General features: G+C 44.5%; 2 protein-coding genes across 2 annotated transcripts; one reads left to right on the top strand and one right to left on the bottom strand.

Moving 5' to 3' along the window:
• Window positions 1-4,762: 4,762 nt before the first annotated feature.
• On the top strand, window positions 4,763-9,846 carry LOC119363530 (filament-like plant protein 3). Its single transcript, XM_037628902.1, has 6 exons — window positions 4,763-4,998; window positions 5,521-5,682; window positions 7,002-7,179; window positions 7,356-7,819; window positions 7,930-9,294; window positions 9,410-9,846. Exons 2-6 carry the CDS (start codon window positions 5,569-5,571, stop codon window positions 9,581-9,583), a joined length of 2,295 nt encoding a protein of 764 aa, XP_037484799.1. The 5' UTR covers window positions 4,763-4,998; window positions 5,521-5,568; the 3' UTR covers window positions 9,584-9,846.
• Window positions 9,847-10,382: 536 nt separating this feature from the next.
• Window positions 10,383-15,776, bottom strand: LOC119363529 (WD repeat-containing protein 74-like). The gene is made up of 12 exons (XM_037628900.1): window positions 15,572-15,776; window positions 15,370-15,485; window positions 15,239-15,268; window positions 15,012-15,151; window positions 14,682-14,858; window positions 14,459-14,522; window positions 14,270-14,377; window positions 13,513-13,666; window positions 12,887-12,976; window positions 12,673-12,728; window positions 12,126-12,183; window positions 10,383-10,999 (listed from the first exon to the last, which is right to left on the bottom strand). Exons 1-12 carry the CDS (start codon window positions 15,651-15,653, stop codon window positions 10,575-10,577), a joined length of 1,500 nt encoding a protein of 499 aa, XP_037484797.1. The 5' UTR covers window positions 15,654-15,776; the 3' UTR covers window positions 10,383-10,574.
• Between the last annotated feature and the right edge of the window lie 4,043 nt (window positions 15,777-19,819).

Genomic DNA, 19,819 nt, shown 5'->3' with positions numbered 1-19,819 from the left:
CTCTCCTTCGCCCAACGCCGCTCCTCCGGTCGCGCCCGAGGCCGCCGCCTCGCCGCCAGCCGAGCTCCTCCGCGCCTTCAGCCCCGTCCGGCCGGGCCTTGGCCAGATCCGGTCGGCGCCACCCGGATCCATCCATCCCCGACGCGGATCTGGCCTCCCGCGCCTGCCCTCGCCGGAGATGCCCCCTGCTCGCCGCCGTTCTGCCATGGCCTCACTCGGCCTTGTCGGAGACGACGAGCGCCCGCCTCCACCCTTCATGGGCCCCGCCCGTGACTGGCCCAGCCCAGGCCTTCCGCCGGCCGGCCTCCTTCCCTCTTGGGCCGAGCCCACTCTGGTGAGAACCCGAGCCCAGTCCCGCTGCTCTATCTGCCGCCCTGTGTGTTGTGTAGTTATCCGACACTCGGTTTTCGTTCTAGCAAATTCCACTGTCCTGAATATATTTACATTTTCATGCCATGTTCGACCTGCCATATCTCTGTGCATGTAGCTCCGTTTCGTGCGTGTAATATGTCAAATTGTTCGTCTCAATGAGTACTTCATTTCATTCCATTGCATCATGTTCATTTGAGCTCATCTTGATGCCTGAATCATCATTGCAAGAGTGCTTCATAATGTTGGCTGCTGTCTGTTAACAGAACTAGCTATTTTGTCATTTTTGTTATGATTGATGTGTGCATCCTATGAGGTTGATGTCTACATGTGTTTTGATCTATGCCATGTCATCTTTACAGAGGTTCTTATCATGTATTTTTGTGATCAATGTGGTGACTAGCACAAGCATGCAAACTAGGCATCGTGATGTTGCTGATTTTAGTCCCTGTTTTGCTGTTATTTTGATGCCATGTAAACATGTTGCTACAGAGAGATCTATTCATATTTGGAGATACTTCAGTAAGGATGTTTTGAACATATGGTTATGCTCTATCCATCCCTGCGCTTGGTTGCAATTATGGAGTAGTCTAGCATGTCATTTTCGTGCTCTACTTTTGCTTCAAAATGTTTCCTGGCAGATTGTTTACATGTTATTCAATTTTGCCAAGGTTGTTGTAGTTGATCCTTGCATGCTATGAACTTGTTCTTGCCTTGGATTGTTTCATAAACATGTCTTCTTTATGATGCTATGCTTATCTTGTCATGCAATGACTTGTGGTGAGTGTATCGAGCTTGTTAAGTAAGGTACTTGTTGTTGCTGTTTCGCTAGGCTGATTCTGTTATTTCGTGATGCTATGTAAACCTGCTTCTACAAGTCATTTTATGCATAATCTGGAGATGTTCACTAAATATATTTTGTTCTACATGTCATGCTCTATCCATTCATGCCCCTGGTTGCAATTATAGCTTGCTGTAGCTTGTTCATATCTTCCTTCAAAGATGCTTGATAATGTTGCTGTCAGCCTGTTAACATTAAGTTCAGTTGTTGCCATGTTTGTTGTTAGTGTTCCATGTACCCTATGAACTTGCTCTTGCCATACTTAGCTTCATAAAAATACCTTCTTACTGTTGGTTGCCTTGCCATGCCATGTATTGCTCTGTGGTGAGTGGTACAAGCTCATCAATATGCCTTCATAATTCTATTCCTGCCATGTATGAATCTGTCTTATAACTTGCTATGTTTACGTGGGTGCCATCATATTTTCTGATCCTTTTTGGCTCATGGTCAGTAAGGGACTTTTGTTCTATGCATTTAGTAGTACCATGCCATGCCTTTGTTTGCCATGATAAGTTCCTGTAACATGTTGTTTGATAGCTCTAAACATTGCAACCTGATGTTATTTTCTGCAAAGTCTGAACTGTTATTGTTTGCAATCTTGCCATGTGTGTTTGAGTATGTTCTAGTGATTTCTAGAGATAGCTCAGTGTTCATGTTTTGTTATGCTTTACCTGTACATCATGTCCATGCCTTTTGTTCTCATGTTGGGGTGATGTAGCATGTTGTTTTGGTGCTTACAATATGCCTAGTTGCTATTTTGGACAGATTGTTGCTATACCTTGTTTCATGTGTGTGTGTTGAACCGTTGCTCCGTTTTGAGTGTGCTCTATATGAAACTTGCTTGTTTTTGCATGTAGTTTCATATTATCATGTTGCATCCTTGTTTTGGAGTGTTTGCTTGATGTTTGTATGCATTTTGCATCAATTCCATGTTTAACTTGTTTTGCTCATATCTTCTAGGTCGTAGCTCCGAATTAAATAAACTTTATATGTAACTTGACTAGAATCTCGTGTAGATCATCTTGGTGCATCTTAACTTGCTGTTTAACAACTTGAACATAAGGTTTATTCAGATCTGGACCAACTTCGAAATTTGCATATGAGGACTTACCGGAATTGTTATATGTTGTTCCCGGCCTCATTTAAACTTGCATTGATGTGTTGCTCTTGTTTGCATCATCTTGCCATGAGTAGCTTCATGTAGCCTTGTCATGCATCATGCTTGTTGTGCTTCATGCCTTGTATATGTGTGGTTTGTTTACCGTGTTGTGTGTTTCTTCTCGATAGTTCCTGTTTCGTTGCGATCGTGGGGATTCATTCGTCTACGCTTGGTTCGGCTTCATCCGTTCGTCTTCTTCATGGACTCGTTCTTCTTCCTTGCGGGATTTCAGGAAAGATGACCGCTATCCTGGATCTCACTACTATCATTGCTATGCTAGTTGCTTCGTTCTATCGCTATGCTGCGTTACCTATCTTTTGCTCATCAAGCCATCCCAAATTGCCATGAACCTCTAACCTTTGACACCTTTCCTATGCAAAGCGTTGCTTGGCTATGTTACCGCTTTGCTCAGCCCTCTTATAGCGTTGCTAGTTGTAGGTGAAGTTGAAGATTTCTCCATGGTGGACAGGATTTTGGTTGGGATATCACAATATCTCTTATATTATTAATGCAGCTATATACTTGGTAAACGGTGGAAGACTCGGCCTTATGCCTGGTGTTTTGTTCCACTCTTGCCGCCCTAGTTTCCGTCATACCGGTGTTATGTTCCCGGATTTTGCGTTCCTTACGCGGTCGGGTGATTTATGGGACCCCCCTTGACAGTTCGCTTTGAATAAAACTCCTCCAGCAAGGCCCAACCTTGGTTTTACCATTTGCCTCACCTACCCCTTTTTCCCTTGGGATTCGCACATCCCGAGGGTCATCTTTATTTTAGCCCCCCCCCCCGGGCCAGTGTTTGTCTAAGTGTTGGTCCGAACTAGAGCCCTTTGCAGCGCCCCCTCAGGGAAACTTGAGGTCTGGTTTTAGTTGTACGGATTGCTCATCCGGTGTTGCTCTGAGAACAAGATATGTGCAGCTCCTATCGGGATTGTCGGTGCATCGGGCGGTCTTGCTGGTCTTATTTTACCATTGTCGAAATGTCTTGTAAACCGGGATTCCGAGTCTGATCGGGTCTTCCTGGGAGAAGGTATATCCTTCGTTGATCGCGAGAGCTTATCATGGGCTAAGTTGGGACACCCCTGCAGGGTATAATCTTTCGAAAGCCGTGCCTGCGGTTATAGGCAGATGGGAATTTGTTAATGTCCGGTTGTAGATAACTTGACACCAGATACGAATTAAAACGCATCAACCGTGTGTAGCCATGATGGTCTCTTCTCGGCGGAGTCCGGAAAGTGAACACGGTTTCTGGGTTATGTTTGACGTAAGTAGGAGTTCAGGATCACTTCTTGATCATTGCTAGTTTCACGATCGTTCCGTTTGCTCTCTTCTCGCTCTTATTTGCGTATGTTAGCCACCATATATGCTTAGTCGCTGCTGCAGCCTCACCACTTTACCCCTTCCTTTCCCTTTAAGCTTTACTAGTCTTGATACCCATGGTAATGGGATTGCTGAGTCCTCGTGGCTCACAGATTACTACAACAACAGTTGCAGGTACAGGTTTATGCGATGATCATGACGCGAGAGCGATGTTTGCTTGTATTGGAGTTCTTCTTCTGCTTCTTCTTCGATCAGGGATAGGTTCTAGGTCGACAGCCTGGGCTAGCAGGGTGGATGTCGTTTGAGTTTCTGTTTGTGTTTCATCCGTAGTCGGATGATGCTCTGATGTATTGTGATGTTGTATTCGTGTGGCATTGTATGCCTCTTGTATGTATCCCCATCTATTATGTAATGTTAATGTAATGATATCCACCTTACAAAAGCGTTTCAATATGCCGGTCTATCCTTGGTGGGACCTTCGAGTTTCTTTTGGATAGGGTCGCATATTGGGCGTGACATCCTTGATCCAGCTTGTCGCACAGCGTCGGCGGCGCTATTAAGGTGAAATCTTCGCTCTGGGTTTTTCCGGGTGCCAAGCACTTAAATAATGTAATGTCATGGGAGCAACTCGTTAGCTTTGTGCCGCTTTTGCGATGTGCGTTTTATAAGCTCCTCTTCTTAATCCATGAAAATGGCAAAACCTTTGCCTCGTTTCCAAAAAGAAAATACTGGTAAAATCATTTCCGGGAGGGGAGATGATTCCCTTGCTCATGTGTCTCCACGAGCTGTATGACCCTGAAATTCCTGGAGCGAGTGTGGACAAATTCCGGGCGGAGTAGGATGATATGAACGTGTCATCCATTCCGTTGTAATCGAATTAAGCTCAGCGGTTAGTGGTTATGGTGTACTAGTCGTTAGCACGACTACCAGCACGATTAATCACATTGCCATTATCACAAGAAAGCTAGAGTTCAACATTCCGACGAAACCAAGCCTCTGTTTCTCCCCCACGGAACGGCCAGGCCACACACCTTGCGTCTTTCTTGCATCGTCTATTCCCCATTTGTACGTACGTTCCGAGCTGACAGCAGTATATTTTTTTAAAAAAAAATAGGCTGTTAGCTAGGCCCAGGTAGGAGTTGAGAATCTTGGGCGCAAAGTGCAGACGACATGCCACCATAGGCTCGCGCTCCCTGCCTCCCTGTATCGCGTCCGTCCTCGCCTCGCCTCGCCCCGCCTGCTCCAAGAGGAAGGAGAAAGGAGAAAGGAGAAAGGGCTCACTTGCTGGGTCTTGCTGCCATGCCCTCGGGAGGTGCGTCCTCCATTTCTTGCTTGTCCTCTCGATTTCTTCGCCTGAATCTCCTCCCCGCTCTTGGATTTTCCTTCTCTCCATCTCGATGACTTGCTGTTGCGGCGGAGACCAGGATTTGTGGTGTTTCTTGATGAACTCGGCTTATTTTGGTACTGCCAAGTGATGCAGTATTTGTCTTCCCAAAAAACTGAAGCGTGTCTTCCTCTTCCTCGTCGTCTTGTCTGGTCTGCTCTGGTCTGGTGTTTATCCTTCTTCTCCGTGGATGGTTTTCTTGTCCTTGCCTTGGCTACTATACTATACGTGGTTGCGTGTTTGGATCAGTGAATTGCTGGAATTCGCATGATTCTTGCCAATTTCTTCAGAATGGACGCAACAGTGAACATCTTAATCGAGCTGATGATATGCATGATTTGTCTTGTCTTACATGCATTGGATTGATTCAAGTTTCTCTTCTTCAAGTAAACTGGCGTCCCTTTTTGGTGTCTAGAGTGATCATGTACTCCTCCCTGGATTGCTGAACAGGGGCACCATTCAACCCAAGGGTGTAGAGAGCTAGCTAGTCCTCCCTGGATGGATCGCCGGAGCTGGCCGTGGCGCCGCAAGTCCATCTCGGACAAGGCTCCTGCCCCCACCAAAACCGACAGCTCCGCCTCCTGCCCATCCGAGACTTTAACTGATGAACAGGTGAGAGGAGAAACAAATGGATTCTTGTTATCCTTCTTCCTGCACTACATTGATGGTTTCCATTTCTGCGATTTTGCGGCACTTTCCCACTGTTCGCCTTGCATCATTTAACCAACTATTAACCGGTCAGAGGAGCAACAAAAGGAAATTGGCCTACAGTAAAGTAAAAAGATTTGATACTCAAGAATAATGCATGTGTAGTGTCAAGGAGTGTTTTACAAGCATGCATGTTCAGACATCTTCCTTTTCTTTCTTTTGCGGTGGAGGAAATTCAGACATGTTTATTGACTTTGAGAGTCCTACACGCCTCCCCCTTAACAGATCATGCAACATGTGCCGCCCAGAGAAAATGAGAAGGCCATGTGGCATGGCAAACATGTGAGTGAGGTTTCATCCAATCACACATCTCTAGGGTCTCTAATCCATCGCCAAGTTGCAATGTGAACTCTTAAATCGATGTCACGTACCGGATAGGGCTAGATAGTGATTTCCAATGCTGGATCAGAATTCATCAGCATATATAAGAGAGCCAGATTGCTTGTCATTCTTTGGGGAATAAAATTTTCTCTTTTTCTTTGTCTTAGTCTCCTCTCTGGTAATAAATGGTAATACTATGATACACGCCCTAGACCACCGAACAGTACCTCTACCATGTTAGTACAGAGGCACACAATTCATCTCAGCCACATGACAATAATGGACTGGATTCAATCTCATTTGATGCTTTGGTTGGCAACATTGACCAATCTTCATGGCTGTGTGGCAATTTTAGTAGGCCTCCAACTGAAGCAGGGAAGGGAATGGTAAGGGGTCCTATTGTCCCTGTACCAGAGTGGCTAACAGGACAAGCCTACCCTACCTATCCATGGATGTATACCAAGGATGATGTGTTAGTTGGCACTCTCTTTTCTCTGCCAACATTATGGCTGCAACAAGGGCAAGATGCAGTTTTTCTGGTGGCCACTCCATCTCCATGTGCTGCACCATCACCTTTGGCCCAACACAAATGCCTCATAATGCTTGCTGGCGCAGAGAGAGCAATCAAGATTCCAGCTCTCTTCATGTGCACCACTGCTACTTGATTGTGCTGCTGCTGCCCTCACTTGCAGTCTTTTGACCAAGGCTGTCTTTCTCCCTCCCTCCAATACTCTAATGCAACAGTGAGGAACAACTGCCCAACTGCCCTAAGCTTGAGCTTATGCATTAAACATTCTCCATACAAGCTGAAAAATGAGCCAAGTTAGTCTAACCAATGTTTGCTTCTTTTTTCTGTCGGGACAACAATTTTGACTCTGCTCGTCTGTCTCCTCTTTGGTTAGGATACCACCCTCAAGAGTTCCCCGGAATCGCCGGAGGTCGCATCCAAGGAAGCACAGGACAACAGCAATGTGAAAGTCAAGGTGCTGAGCGAGAGGCTTTCCTCTGTGGTATCGGATATTCGTGCGAAAGATGATCTCGTGAAGCAGCATTCCAAAGTTGCCGAAGAAGCTGTTTTAGGTATGCAGTGCAGTTAAACATGACTGAACAACAAGATTAAGCACCACACACGAATTTACTAGTATCATTTTTCAATCACAAGCTTAAGTCGAGAGGAAACAGTAGCATGCACCTCCTCTATGGCCTTTGATTGAGCATTATTTACAAGCAGATTCTGCCTGCATTTCTCATACCAGGATGGGAGAAGGCCGAAAACGAGATGGCATCGCTGAAAGCCCAGCTGAATGCTGCAACTGTCAAGAACTCGACGCTGGATGGCGCGCTCAAGGAATGCGTCCGGCAGCTCCGGCGCGCCAAGGAAGAGCAGGACCAAAAGGTCCAGGGCGCGCTGGCACTGCAGTCTCGGCAGTGGGAGTCGGACAAAACCGACCTAGAGCTGCGGATTGTCGAGCTCAAGGCCAAGCTGGAAGCCAAGTCCGAGAGCACAGTGACCAGTGACGGCGATGCTAGCTCCAGGCTGGCCTCTCTGGAGAAGGAGAATTCGGCTCTCAAGGCGCAGCTGCTCGCCAGGACGGAGGAACTGGGGCTCAGGACCATCGAAAAGGAGCTCAACAGGAGGGCGGCGGAGGCGGCGAGCAAGCAGCAGCTCGAGAGCATCAGGAAGGCGGCCAAGCTCGAAGACGAGTGCAGAAAACTGCAGGTGATGACATCCTTCGTTCTTCGTAGTTTCATTGGAGGCATTATATTATGTGAAGAGGACGATTCTTGTCCTCCTGTGTTGGAAGCTAACATTTCTGGAGTTTTGGGCAGGCCACTGCACGTAGGCCCTCCTTCAGCAGCGACCTCCGGCGCACTCCGAGCTCCCTCTGTGCCGAGTCGGTGACGGACTGCCAGTCGGACTGCTCCGACTCATGGGCATCGGCTCTCATCACCGAGCTCGACCAGTACAAGACCGAGACAAGGAGTGCAAGCCTAGCAACCACAGTCGACATCGCTGTGATGGATGACTTCCTTGAGATGGAGAAGCTTGCGTCAGCCAACGGCGCCGTCTCCAGGAGCAATTATGCCGAGGACACCGGTGGTCAGATGGAGAAGGCCAGGAAGATGGCGGCCGAGAAGGATAAAGCCTTGCACGAAGCCCAGCGCGAGCTGAGGGCTTGCCGCCATCGGGCAATGGTGGCAAAGGAGAGATCAGTTGAGATGCAGAGGCAGCTGAATCTCGTCAACGGAGAGAGGCATGCCATGGAGGCCGAAATGCAAGACGCGGAGAGGAAGAGGAACGATCTGGAGGGTAGACTTGAGATGGCCCATGGCGAGATCACGAGCCTGTTGGACAAGGGGCGCATCCTGGAGGAACGGCTGGACTCGGAAAAGGCGCTAACGCTGGAGCTGGCAACAAAATACCAGCAGATGGATGCGCTCGAGTCGGAGACGAAAGAGCTGCGTGCTCAGCTCGAGTCTGACGCCAGAAAATACAGCGACAAGATCACCCTGCTAGAGAGGAGGCTCACAGAGAAATGTCGTGCCGTCGATGCTCTGGAGGCAAAGATCAAGGGTGCAGAGATTGAGCTGGAGCTGGCAGGACAAGAAATTGTGTCATTCCAAAAAAAGGTGTGTGGCCTGGAGCAGCAAGATAAGGCATTGTCTGTTGAATCCGCAAAGCGGTGCCGTGATCTCCAAGCGCTGGAAGCAGAGAGAAATGAGCTCAGATCTCGACTCCAGGCCGCCAATTCAGACGTCTTTGCCCTGAATGAGAAGGTTAACATGCTTGAAGAGACTCTGGACAAACAAGGGCCGTTGATTGCACAACTGGAATCTCAACTCAAGTCGGCGCAAGCTGAAATCAAGAGCCTCAAGGAGAATGCCGGCCAGCTGGAAATTAAATTGGAGACGCAGAAGAACTTGTCATCAGCCTACATAACTGCACTGGACGCTTCCGAAGCCCAGAAGAACAAAATGACGAGCCGGTTCGAGCTCAAAGAGAAAGAAGCAGAGGAATTGCACAGAAAGATTTACTTGCTCGAGGAACAAATTCTCAAAGAGAGAGCAGAATCATCGGAGTTGAACGCGCACTGCCATGACTTGAAACAGGAATTGTGCAGCAGAGCTCCAGATCATCAGCCAAAACCAATGGAAGTGAAACCTATGGCAAGTACAGACCTGCACATCACAAAGGTAAATTTTACGGTATCTCTTAACTATCACAACCAAGTCTGGTGATGAAAAGTTGAAGACTTTCAAGTTATTATGTTTTTCTGATGAGTAACTGGAGTGCCATCACTTTGTACAGGAGAAAGAGCTAGCTCGTGCTGCGGGGAAACTAGCAGACTGCCAGAAAACAATAGCATCACTGAGCGCGCAACTAAAAACGTTATCCGACTTCGATGAATTCATCATCCCTGATCCTGGAGTTGAGAATCATGACATAAACTTAGCTAAAAGCTGGCGATCTGAAGCTGTTTGATTCAGCAAGTTATCCAGCACAGTTGGGCTGTTTGGCAATCACATGACTGGTAGCAAAGAAAGATGGCGGAAAATTATATGGCTTGGCTGTCTCATAATAAGATTGACAGAATCCTTCCCTGATTCCATATGGAGACAAGTTAATACTAGTTTATACAGGTGAGAGGCAAAGGCTCATATGAAAAAAACACTGTTCATATGGAGAGATGAAGGGGCTGTTTGGTTCCCAGCCACAGTTTGCCAAGCCAAAATTTGGCAGCCACAGTTTGCCAAGCATGTGTTTGGTTTTTGCCACACTTTGGCTTGCCACACTTTATTGCCCCTATGGCCCACCTGTCAAAGAGACAATTTTTTTTGCCAACTTTTGCAAAATTTGGCGTCCAATTTCTTAGCCACACTTGTGTGGCTTGCCATACTTGTGTGGCTAGCCACACTTTGGCTTGGCCACAGTCTCCAACCAAAGTGTATAGCCTTAAGGGACCTATGTGTAAAAATCAATTTTGGTCAACTTGTCTCATGAAATTATCGAAATGGTTTTTAACCTCGTCTGCAACACGACTCCGTATCTTATGTGTTCACCCAACACTTGCATATATACTTATTATCTTATATCGATTGGCAGAGATCCTACACATTTCAGCCAAAAATAGTTCAAATTTCAAATGTCCAGGAACTTGCATTAATTTCACTACACCAACAGGACTGACGATGTCCACGCTAAACTAGACCATTGCTACTTCGGTACAAACTAACCAAGATGAGAACACAGAGTCAGATGATAGTATAAATGAACCATGCCGTTCAAGTTTGATAATATTTTCAAATCACTTACCATAATATTGTAAAACAGCAGGTAATATTTCAAGGAAAAAAATACAAATGAACCATACCGTTCAAGTTTGAATGAACTTGTACTTAAAAGGCATTCTTTTACAAATTCACTAAGGCAAGCACCGTGGTCAGAAGTCAATAATTCTAGCACACCAAATGTCCTAGGCAACTTGTTGCTTCTTACTTTTCTTTTTCATGCCTTTGCTTCTTTCGCCAGATTCAGATTTTATTCTCTTTGGGGCATACATCTCAGCATCACTGCCATTAAGTTCAGCCATCTGAGTTCCTTCCTCATCCTCTGCAACCCTTCTGTTCTTTTTCTTCTCCTCCTTTCTGACTGTTTCAGCATCGCCTTCATCCGGGTCGACCATTTGTGTTTCTTCATTATCCTCTGGAACAGTTTTCTTCTTCTTTTTCTTCTTTTCCTTTCTGATGACTGCTTCAGCATCACAGTCATCAGGGTCCACCATTTGAGTTCCTTCCTCATCCTCTTCAACTAATACATTCTTCTTCTTCTTTTCCCTTCTGACCGCAGCTTCAGCAACCATTGAAGAATCTGACTGCTTGGATTTAGTCTCCTCAGATTCTAGACACAACACTAGTGTTAGCACAGTACCTCAAGCCTCAAGGCATCCATCGAGATGCAGTTAAGATGTACGCCATTTTAAGATTACAGGTCAGAACTCAGAAGTGTTCGAGTAAAAAGAAGCAATAATCTCATAACTATATTATCAGTTTCACATCCAATGAAATTTAACAAGTCAGCATGGTACAGTCCGTACAGTCCTAAAGGAAGCACTTTGCCCTTACAACAGTCACTATTTGAGATGACATGAATGTCAACAACAATGGCCACTCTCACATCTAACTTACCACAACGACAACGGAAAACAGAGCATATAATCTATATCTATATCTATACTCCTATATAGTGTACGAATAGGGAGGGATATAGACCGTTGGATCTTTGTAATCTGACGGCTCACACTCAATTGATTTAGATAAAGGGCTGCGTGGCCATGCGTTGACTGTCGGATAGACTAATCTAACAGCTGACGGTGCATGGATTCACGGTGTTGCACATCCATTGCTGCCAGACTGCCACCAGCCAGACTGCCACCGTGACAGAGAGACTACATGAAAGTTCATGATTCTCCCACTAGCCAGTGGCCATTGCCACCTAGAAATCTCTGGCAGGCTCCCCTAAGAGTGCTGCACTGCTCCTACAGGCTACAGTACTACTACTAGCAAGCTATTCCATCAGGACCAGGCAAGTACTTCTGCTACACGTGATGAGAGATTGGGGAAAAGGTGCATGCCTCAGTAAGGCATAAATTAGTAAATAATCAGATGCTTAATACTACCTATTCATTAGCTTCTTTTTTCATCTAACAAAGTTCATACACGTGCACACATACAATTCATAGGTCTGCCTGGCTATCAGATCACAAACACAAGGAAAGTAAAAGTTTAATATCTCCCGCAAAAAAAGAGTAAAAGCTTAATATGTGTTGTAACTAAATAGCTATTACTTTCTCTTACAAATTCGTTTTACAAATATGATCCAGGTTTTTTCATTGTTTCCACCAATAATCTTTAAATAAATCCACGTGCATGGCACATGCCATATACTAGTACAGAATAGCTACTGAAAAATACATAAGAAACTCCCCGCAGAGAGAGAGAGAGAGAGAGAGAGAGAGGAGACGAACCTTCAGCTGAGAAATGTGAATCAATAACCACTGTCGTGAGGTGCTGCTTGAGATAGACCTGTTACCAACCAATGAACATGTGTTACATCATGAAGAGTTTAAAATGAAGAACCATGGTGTATAACCAGTAGCGCAATCACTAAAGGCCAATTAACTAGAGTACAAAGCTAGCCAAGATAGAAACGAAAAATCATCCATCATATACACCGTGACATATAAATGAACTTGCACACTCAATTTTAGGATATATGTTTTTTTAGGTACTTCCATTGTACCAAAATATAAGAGATTTTTATAGGCTAGTTTAGCGTAAAAAACATCTTCTATTTTGATATGGAGGGAGTGATAAAGAGTAACCCAAGATTAAGTCATAAGATATTTGGCTAGTCAATGATATCTTCCTGCTCACTATAATAAATTCATTTATATACACACTCATGTCAAAATGCACCAGAAAACAATTAGAGCAATGTGAATAAAAAACAGCATCAATTAACAACAAACTTCAAGCTTAATTTGAATGCTGTGAAATTAGTTTTAGACATACCGCAGAAAGTGGCTGCCTTGTATTTGTATCCCAGATTCGCAAGTAGCTGTCCAATCCTACAAAGACCAAAATAATATCCCGAGTTAGTTCAAAGAAGTACAAACAAAGACAGCTAATAAAAAGTAAAAAGTGCACAACAAAATTGAGGGAACGTAAAACTATATGTTGGATTCAAAATAAATCAATCTGAAATAAATGAAAATTTATTACTCACCGCAAGATGCTATCAAAGGCAGCTCCGGATGCCTAACTATCGATCTAATACTTCCACTGCATTTACCAACATAGCATCCAAGTAGTTTTCCTGTAAAAAAGGTACACACCAATCACAACGCTATAAAATAAGTTATACTTGCATACATTGTACCTTGGGTTGTTATTAGCCATAATCATTTGTCCATGTCATTATATTTAATAATAAACTAAGTGTTACGCAATCTCCGATCTGTTAAACGTTATACATCGAACTCAACATGTAGAAATGCTGATAAATATTTCAACTCTACCATTTCCATTAGCTGCAACAGCATGTCACTAACTATCTGTCGATTAGACAAAATAAAATAAAGAAACGGACCAATATAGGTACTCCATACCATTATTGCCTATACAAAACAGCAAACATGAAGTGGATCTGATGATTAAAAAGGAGTAGACTTGTGACACATAGGTTGAAGTTTAAGAAAACACCGGTGGTGTACCTCGAAATTCAAACCTTAAAAAATCAAAACTAGTTACCGAAACTGAATATAAGCTACTTTAACACTAGACAGAAAAGGCACATGTTCCAAAAATACTCGGTTCCATTGAAAGATACTGCACACCATCTGTTTGTCATACCTGTTCTCATGTCAAAGGAAGCGAGGTCTCCTGTTCCTGTCCCAATATAGACAGTATGTCCATCTGGATCCCCTACAACTGCCTTGATTGGTGACTCCCTAAAATCAACTGAAACAACAGGTCTTCTTTGCGAAGCAGTATCATATAAGCGAACCTGGTAAACACAAAATGAAAACATCATTAGTGGTAGTAAAGTTGAGCGGTCATCGTCAGTGCAGCATAATATATTACAGATGCAAATAGTCCTACTCCCTCTATCCATGTATATAGGGCCTAATGCGTTTTTCAAGGCTAATTTTGACCACATGTTAGAGGAATAATATATGACATGCAAGTTACACAAAGAATACCGTCACATTCGTACGTGAAAGGAGCTTCCAATGATATAATGTTCACATTATACATCTCATATACTATTAATCTTATCAATCGCCAAAGACAGTCTCAAAAAAAAACCATTAGGCCCTATATATATGGATGGAGGGAGTAGCAAACATCCACAGCTAATCATTGCCTAGCATAAAAGAAAGTAGAAACACGCCAATTAAGCAAATGAAATGGTACCATTATTTATAAGCTATGAGGGGACTACACAGATTTAACAGACATCATAACAAAACCCCATCAACTAGCAGCCTTGCAGTCAGAGAGCTGAATTGGTTAAATTTGCTAAATTCTAACACAAACATTGAGCAATTTTTTCCATACAAGATTAAATTTGGAATTCTGTTAGCATAACAGTGATGAGATATGGTACCTGATGATTATTTGTGCAGGCTACGATTTTACGGTGATCATCCTTGCACAGGAAAGTTCCAGCAGTGAACCAAGGTTTGGTAAATATACCGACGTTGTTAGCTCGGGGCTGTGAGATCAAAATAAAATTAGTCAGATAAAAGTTTGCTACAATATCAGCTAATAAGTCAAAAAACAGATTGGCACTTACAGATTTAGCAGACCACATCTTACTACAAGATGTGATATCCCACAAGTTCACTTCCATACCATTCCTAAAATGAATGAAATAACTGTTAAAACACCACAAATTTCCTGAATGATTTTCACATCTCAGACAGAAAAGCTGGTAGATAAAAGGAATGGAGCACAACAGCAGTTTTTAAAGCATACAGTATTAGATAATCGCATGCTAAAGGTTATAGTCAACTCACCCTCCGAACACTGCATAATTTTCACCAGCATCCACAGATGAAAACTGCAATGTACCCTTGTTACACACGTCCCAAGTGCTTGATGGGCCAACATCCGAGTCAGACGCCGTGTTTTCTTTTGCAACAGATCTCACACTTGCTTTGCCCTTCTCCGTACAAGCAAGAAATGTACCTAACCTGCAACAAGCAACTATATGTAAATACAATTTGGCCAATATCACCAAAATGCACAAGAGCAATGAACTTTTCAATGACATGGATACTTAATACAGGTGTAGACGCGTTGTAAGATATCTATTATGGGGAAAATTATCAGCATGTGAAAATTACGTGGTTAAGTCTGGTGCATGTTTTCTGAAGAGGTGCAGGGCGACTAGGGGATCATTTTCCACAGCTCCGACAGTTTGCTCTGTCCTAGAGGACTTGACAACGGCCAGAGCATCACCATTCAGGGGATTCAGCAACTCAACCTATACAGAAACCTTTGGAATTAACAACCAACTGAAAGAGACACAAGGTAAGCATCCCAACTCTGAGAAGCAGCAGCAGTCACTCACCACACCGTTCTTCCTTGCCACAGCCAAAACCTGCAAACCGCAACAAAACAGACAATCGTGATTATAGGAATGAGCAACCGTGATTCACCAAGGGCTCATGAGAGAGAGCTGAGCTGGTAGAGGGGACTGACGGGGTCGACTGCTCGGTCGGCGAGTGAAGCGACGAGGATGGCCCTGGAGGCGTCGGGTTCGCCCCACGTCTCGACGACCTTGGCGATGCCCGCCGGTCTAGCGCGGGCCTCGATGACTGCGCGGGGATTAAAACGGAGAAGGAACAGTAAGCAGCAGGTGGCGGCGGAGGGAAGACGGCGAAGTCGGGTAAGGCGGCAGTACCTTTGATGAGGCCGAGGATGTCAGTGGTGATGGCGCGGAGCGGCGGGCAGCCGGGGCTGTCCACCGAAGTGATCCGCGGCATCCTTCCTTGGCTTCTCTCTCCGGTGGAGGAGAGGAGAGGCGGCAATTCTGGGGAGGAGAGGCAGAGTAGGGCTTGTCGTGTTTTTAGGGTTTTAGGGGAGATAGATGGATGCAGGGTAAGTCTGCTCTGGGCCGGGCGGTTCTTCCGTGGCGGCCGCGGCGCCCGTGGAAAAGCCTGAATGGCGAGCCCGGAGGGTTTTAAACAGCGAAAATCCTATTTAGCGCTTAAGGCAAGGAATAATATAATGTGTAAATGGTACAAAACGCAAATCCTGTACAGTACTGGGCCTGCCTCCTGTCACCGCCAGAGCGGGTTTTCGACAACCTTCTAGCATGTGTTCAAAAAAAAGATAACGTTCTAGCAGGTTCTTCGCCCATTTTCCTTTTTTTCTGTGTTTCTCAACTGTCTTGCCGGTTTCATTTTATTTTTTCTATTTCTCCATTTTTCTTTTTTCTTTGGTCTTAGCTTTAAATTTTGTATAAATACTTTTAAATATATAAAATAACCTCCAAAATTAGCGAATATTTATTCAAATTCGTGAACAGTTTCATATTTTTGAATATTTTTCAAATTAATGAAAAAATTTAATTCGTGACAATTTATAAACCCATGAACATTTTTATAATTTTGTGCATATTTTTTTAGTTCATGAACATTTTTAAAATTCCTAAACATCTTTTTAAATACGTGAAAATTTTCAATCTATATTTCTCTTAAATCTATCATGCAACCAATCTACCTTTTACAAATAAAAAATATGCTACAACGGCCATGCGGTAGGCAACCGAAGGAGAACCAACACGAAAGAAATGCAATGACGTGCAATAGGGAGCCCAATCGAGATTGACATGGAGTTTCTACACTCTAGCTCAAATGTACCCACATGAATAGTAAAACAAAATATAAAAAGTAAAAGAATTCGAAATGATACTAGATGTCGTCTTTGCCTAAACGCCTCGGAAACTGCGCCCTCCTGTGCAAGGATTGCCCTTTCTTCTTGGTGGTCAGAAACTGCATCCAAGGATGGACGGGGGAGTTGTTCTCGTCATGTGGCATGCCCCTGGCATTGGGGAATGGTGGAGTGGCATGATTTCCTGGTTCTCACGCGAGGAGAAGTGCCGGCACAGTGGTACGGAAAATTTTGGAAGGGGAGGAATAGGTGCATATTTAAAGGAGCTCGTATGACCTACATCGAGGTTGCAAGGATGGCCCTTGAGGACATCAAGCAGAGGGAAATGGATTTCGATAACTACCACACACCAAAGGGGATTCGCTAGTTGGCTCATTTTTGTTTTTATTTATGCGGGTTTTCGGAGTCATTTTCCTCAAAACGAGTCCACCTATTGTTAATATGTATTTACCCGTAAATGAAAGGCAGTAATCCTCTTGTTTCCTCGAAAAAAATGTTACCGAATTCTTTGCTAAAGCATGGTTTAGCAAAGAGTTCACCGTCAACACATGAATTTCTTCTACTATTAAAGGGGATCTACAGTCGTTGTGATGGTTCAACCTCCTACCCACATACGCTAGCACTCTCACGACGTACGCCAGCCCTAAGCGAGGGCCATGATCGCACCAGCCTCAGAACTTACCTTGCCAAGCCGTCCCTAACTCGGCCCACGAACGAGATCCATCACCAATCTAGCCCACGAACGACATCCAGGAACCAAAACCAAAACTCACTCCAGCGCGGGAATCACGATCACGCACCAGCCGAAGAAACAGTTAGGACTCAATCCACTCCATGAGCGAGGTCCATTGACCAAAAAACAAACCACGTCCATGCCAACCCAAAAAAACACGTACGAGCTCCATCGAGCCACAAACACACGTCGCCAGGGAGAGAAACGCCAGTTCTTCCTCTCACTGGCCAGCCACATCGTTCTCACGGCAGGCGCCAGCTGTACGAGCTGCAACCTTTGTTGCCACCGGTGTACGAGCTGCAACCTCTGCTGCCACCGGTGTACGAGTTGCAACCTCTGCTGCCACCGGAACGAGCAACCTCTGATCGCGTACCAGGGTCAGCGGCCTCTTCTCAAGTGTTGTAACCAAACTGCGGCGGAAACCGCGTGGTCGTCGGAACCAGCCACCGCCGCGCCCGAACGACAACCTCCGTGCGCCGGTTGTCGCCGCACCCCATCTCCCGGCGCCGCAGCTACATCCTCCTGCCACCATCTTCACAATTCCCTAGGCTTGTTTACCCTCCTCAGTTGTTTCTTATAGATAAAATGCATACCTACATTAGACAGATACTATTTTGAACCTTTAAGGACTAGACACTGAACCTTTAAGGACATAACCTTTTAGTCTATGTGCCAGCTACCTGAATCTCTACTATTTCAAGGAAGAATAGACTCATCAAGTTCTGGGAATTAATATGCTTCATTTGCACCATGCTATCTCTGATGTCTTTGCAGCAAGTACACCCCATGCAAAGAAATGACAGCAATTCCAGTAACCATCTAATCATTTTTAAAATGCAAAAGAATGCAGTTAATAAGAACATAAAGCTTCTACAGGACACATAAAGCTTTTACAGGACACGGAGATGTCACAGGACAGAGGGGATCTCTATGATAAAGGGAAAAGAGGTATGTGTATGCCAATCACATGTCTGGGCATAAGGTCTTCAATAAGCTTTCATAACTTAGCCTACATTAATCTTATCAGTTGTTGATTATGAGAGGAGACCAAGTTCACAACCCACCAATACATCCCGACCACCATATGGTTTCTTCATACGTGAACAAACGGACACCACTAACTACAGTGTTTCGTCTTCCGATGATGATGATAATGTGCGAGCACAAGTGCCTATGATGGTTCCCATAGCCGGCAAACTCACATCCTTCCACCCAGTACAACATGTGCAAACCTCAATCGGTATCAACCTTACACATGACATTTTTCAGATTGTGCATTCACACATTTGTTAACAAAGTGATCCACATAAATCGGTTCTTCAGGAAATAATTCTCGTGAAGCCACTTACTATGATCACCGTGTATCACTTCACGGAACACACAGCAGCATTCAACATAATATTGGTTCAGATATACCGGTTGGACTCAACACCTCACATAATGGTCCTGAACACATTGCTTCAAATGCAATCATTACATCAGACAAAAACAAAAAAGGCGAGAACAATACATGGCACGACGGGATAGATTAACCCCTCAAGAGAAGGAGAAAATCAATGCACGTCGCAGAGCAGCTAGGAAGAAGAAAACAGACGAGGAGAGAAATGCCCGTCAATGAGAAGCCAAGCAACGAATGACACCACAAGAGAAGCAACAAAGTAACACCCTAAGAAGGGCGGCCTACCATTATATGGTGGTCGAGGAGAAGCAACAGTGGAACAACTGCAGAAGGGTGTCGTACCAAAATATGTCGGTCGAGGACAGACAAGAGAGGAACAGCTGCAGAATGGCATCCTACCAAAATATGCCAGTCGAGGACAAGCAAGAGAGGAACAGGTGCAGAAGGGTGTCCTACCAAAATATGTCGGTCGAGGACAAGCAAGAGAGGAACAGCTGCAGAAGGGCATCCTACTAAAATATGTCAGACGAGGAGAAGCAAGAGAGGAACAGCTGCAGAAGGGCGTCCTACTAAAATATGTCGGACGAGGAGAAGCAAGAGACAAACGTCCGCCGAAGAGCACATGTGCACAACATACCTGAAGAAATATGCCCTAGAGGCAATAATAAAGTTGTTATTTTATATTTCCTTAATCATGATAAATGTTTATTATTCATGCTAGAATTGTATTAACCGGAAACTTGATACATGTGTGGATACATAAACAATACACCGTGTCCCTAGTGGGCCTCTACTAGACTAGCTCGTTAATCAAAGATGGTTAAGTTTCCTAACCATAGACATGTGTTGTCATTTGATGAATGGGATCACACCATTAGGAGAATGATGTGATGGAAAAGACCCTTTCGTTAGCTTAGCATTATGATCGTTCAGTTTTATTGCTATTGCTTTATTTATGTCAAATACATATTCCTCCGACTATGAGATTATGCAACTCCCAGATACCGGAGAAATGCCTTGTGTGCTATCAAACGTCACAACATAACTGGGTGATTATAAAGATGCTCTACAGGCATCTCCGAAGGTGTTTGTTGGGTTGGCATAGATCGAGATTAGGATTTGTC

This window comes from Triticum dicoccoides, chromosome 2B (assembly GCF_002162155.2).
Source record: "Triticum dicoccoides isolate Atlit2015 ecotype Zavitan chromosome 2B, WEW_v2.0, whole genome shotgun sequence".
Lineage (NCBI taxonomy): Eukaryota > Viridiplantae > Streptophyta > Magnoliopsida > Poales > Poaceae > Triticum > Triticum dicoccoides.
This window is presented reverse-complemented; position numbering and strand designations above follow the sequence as displayed.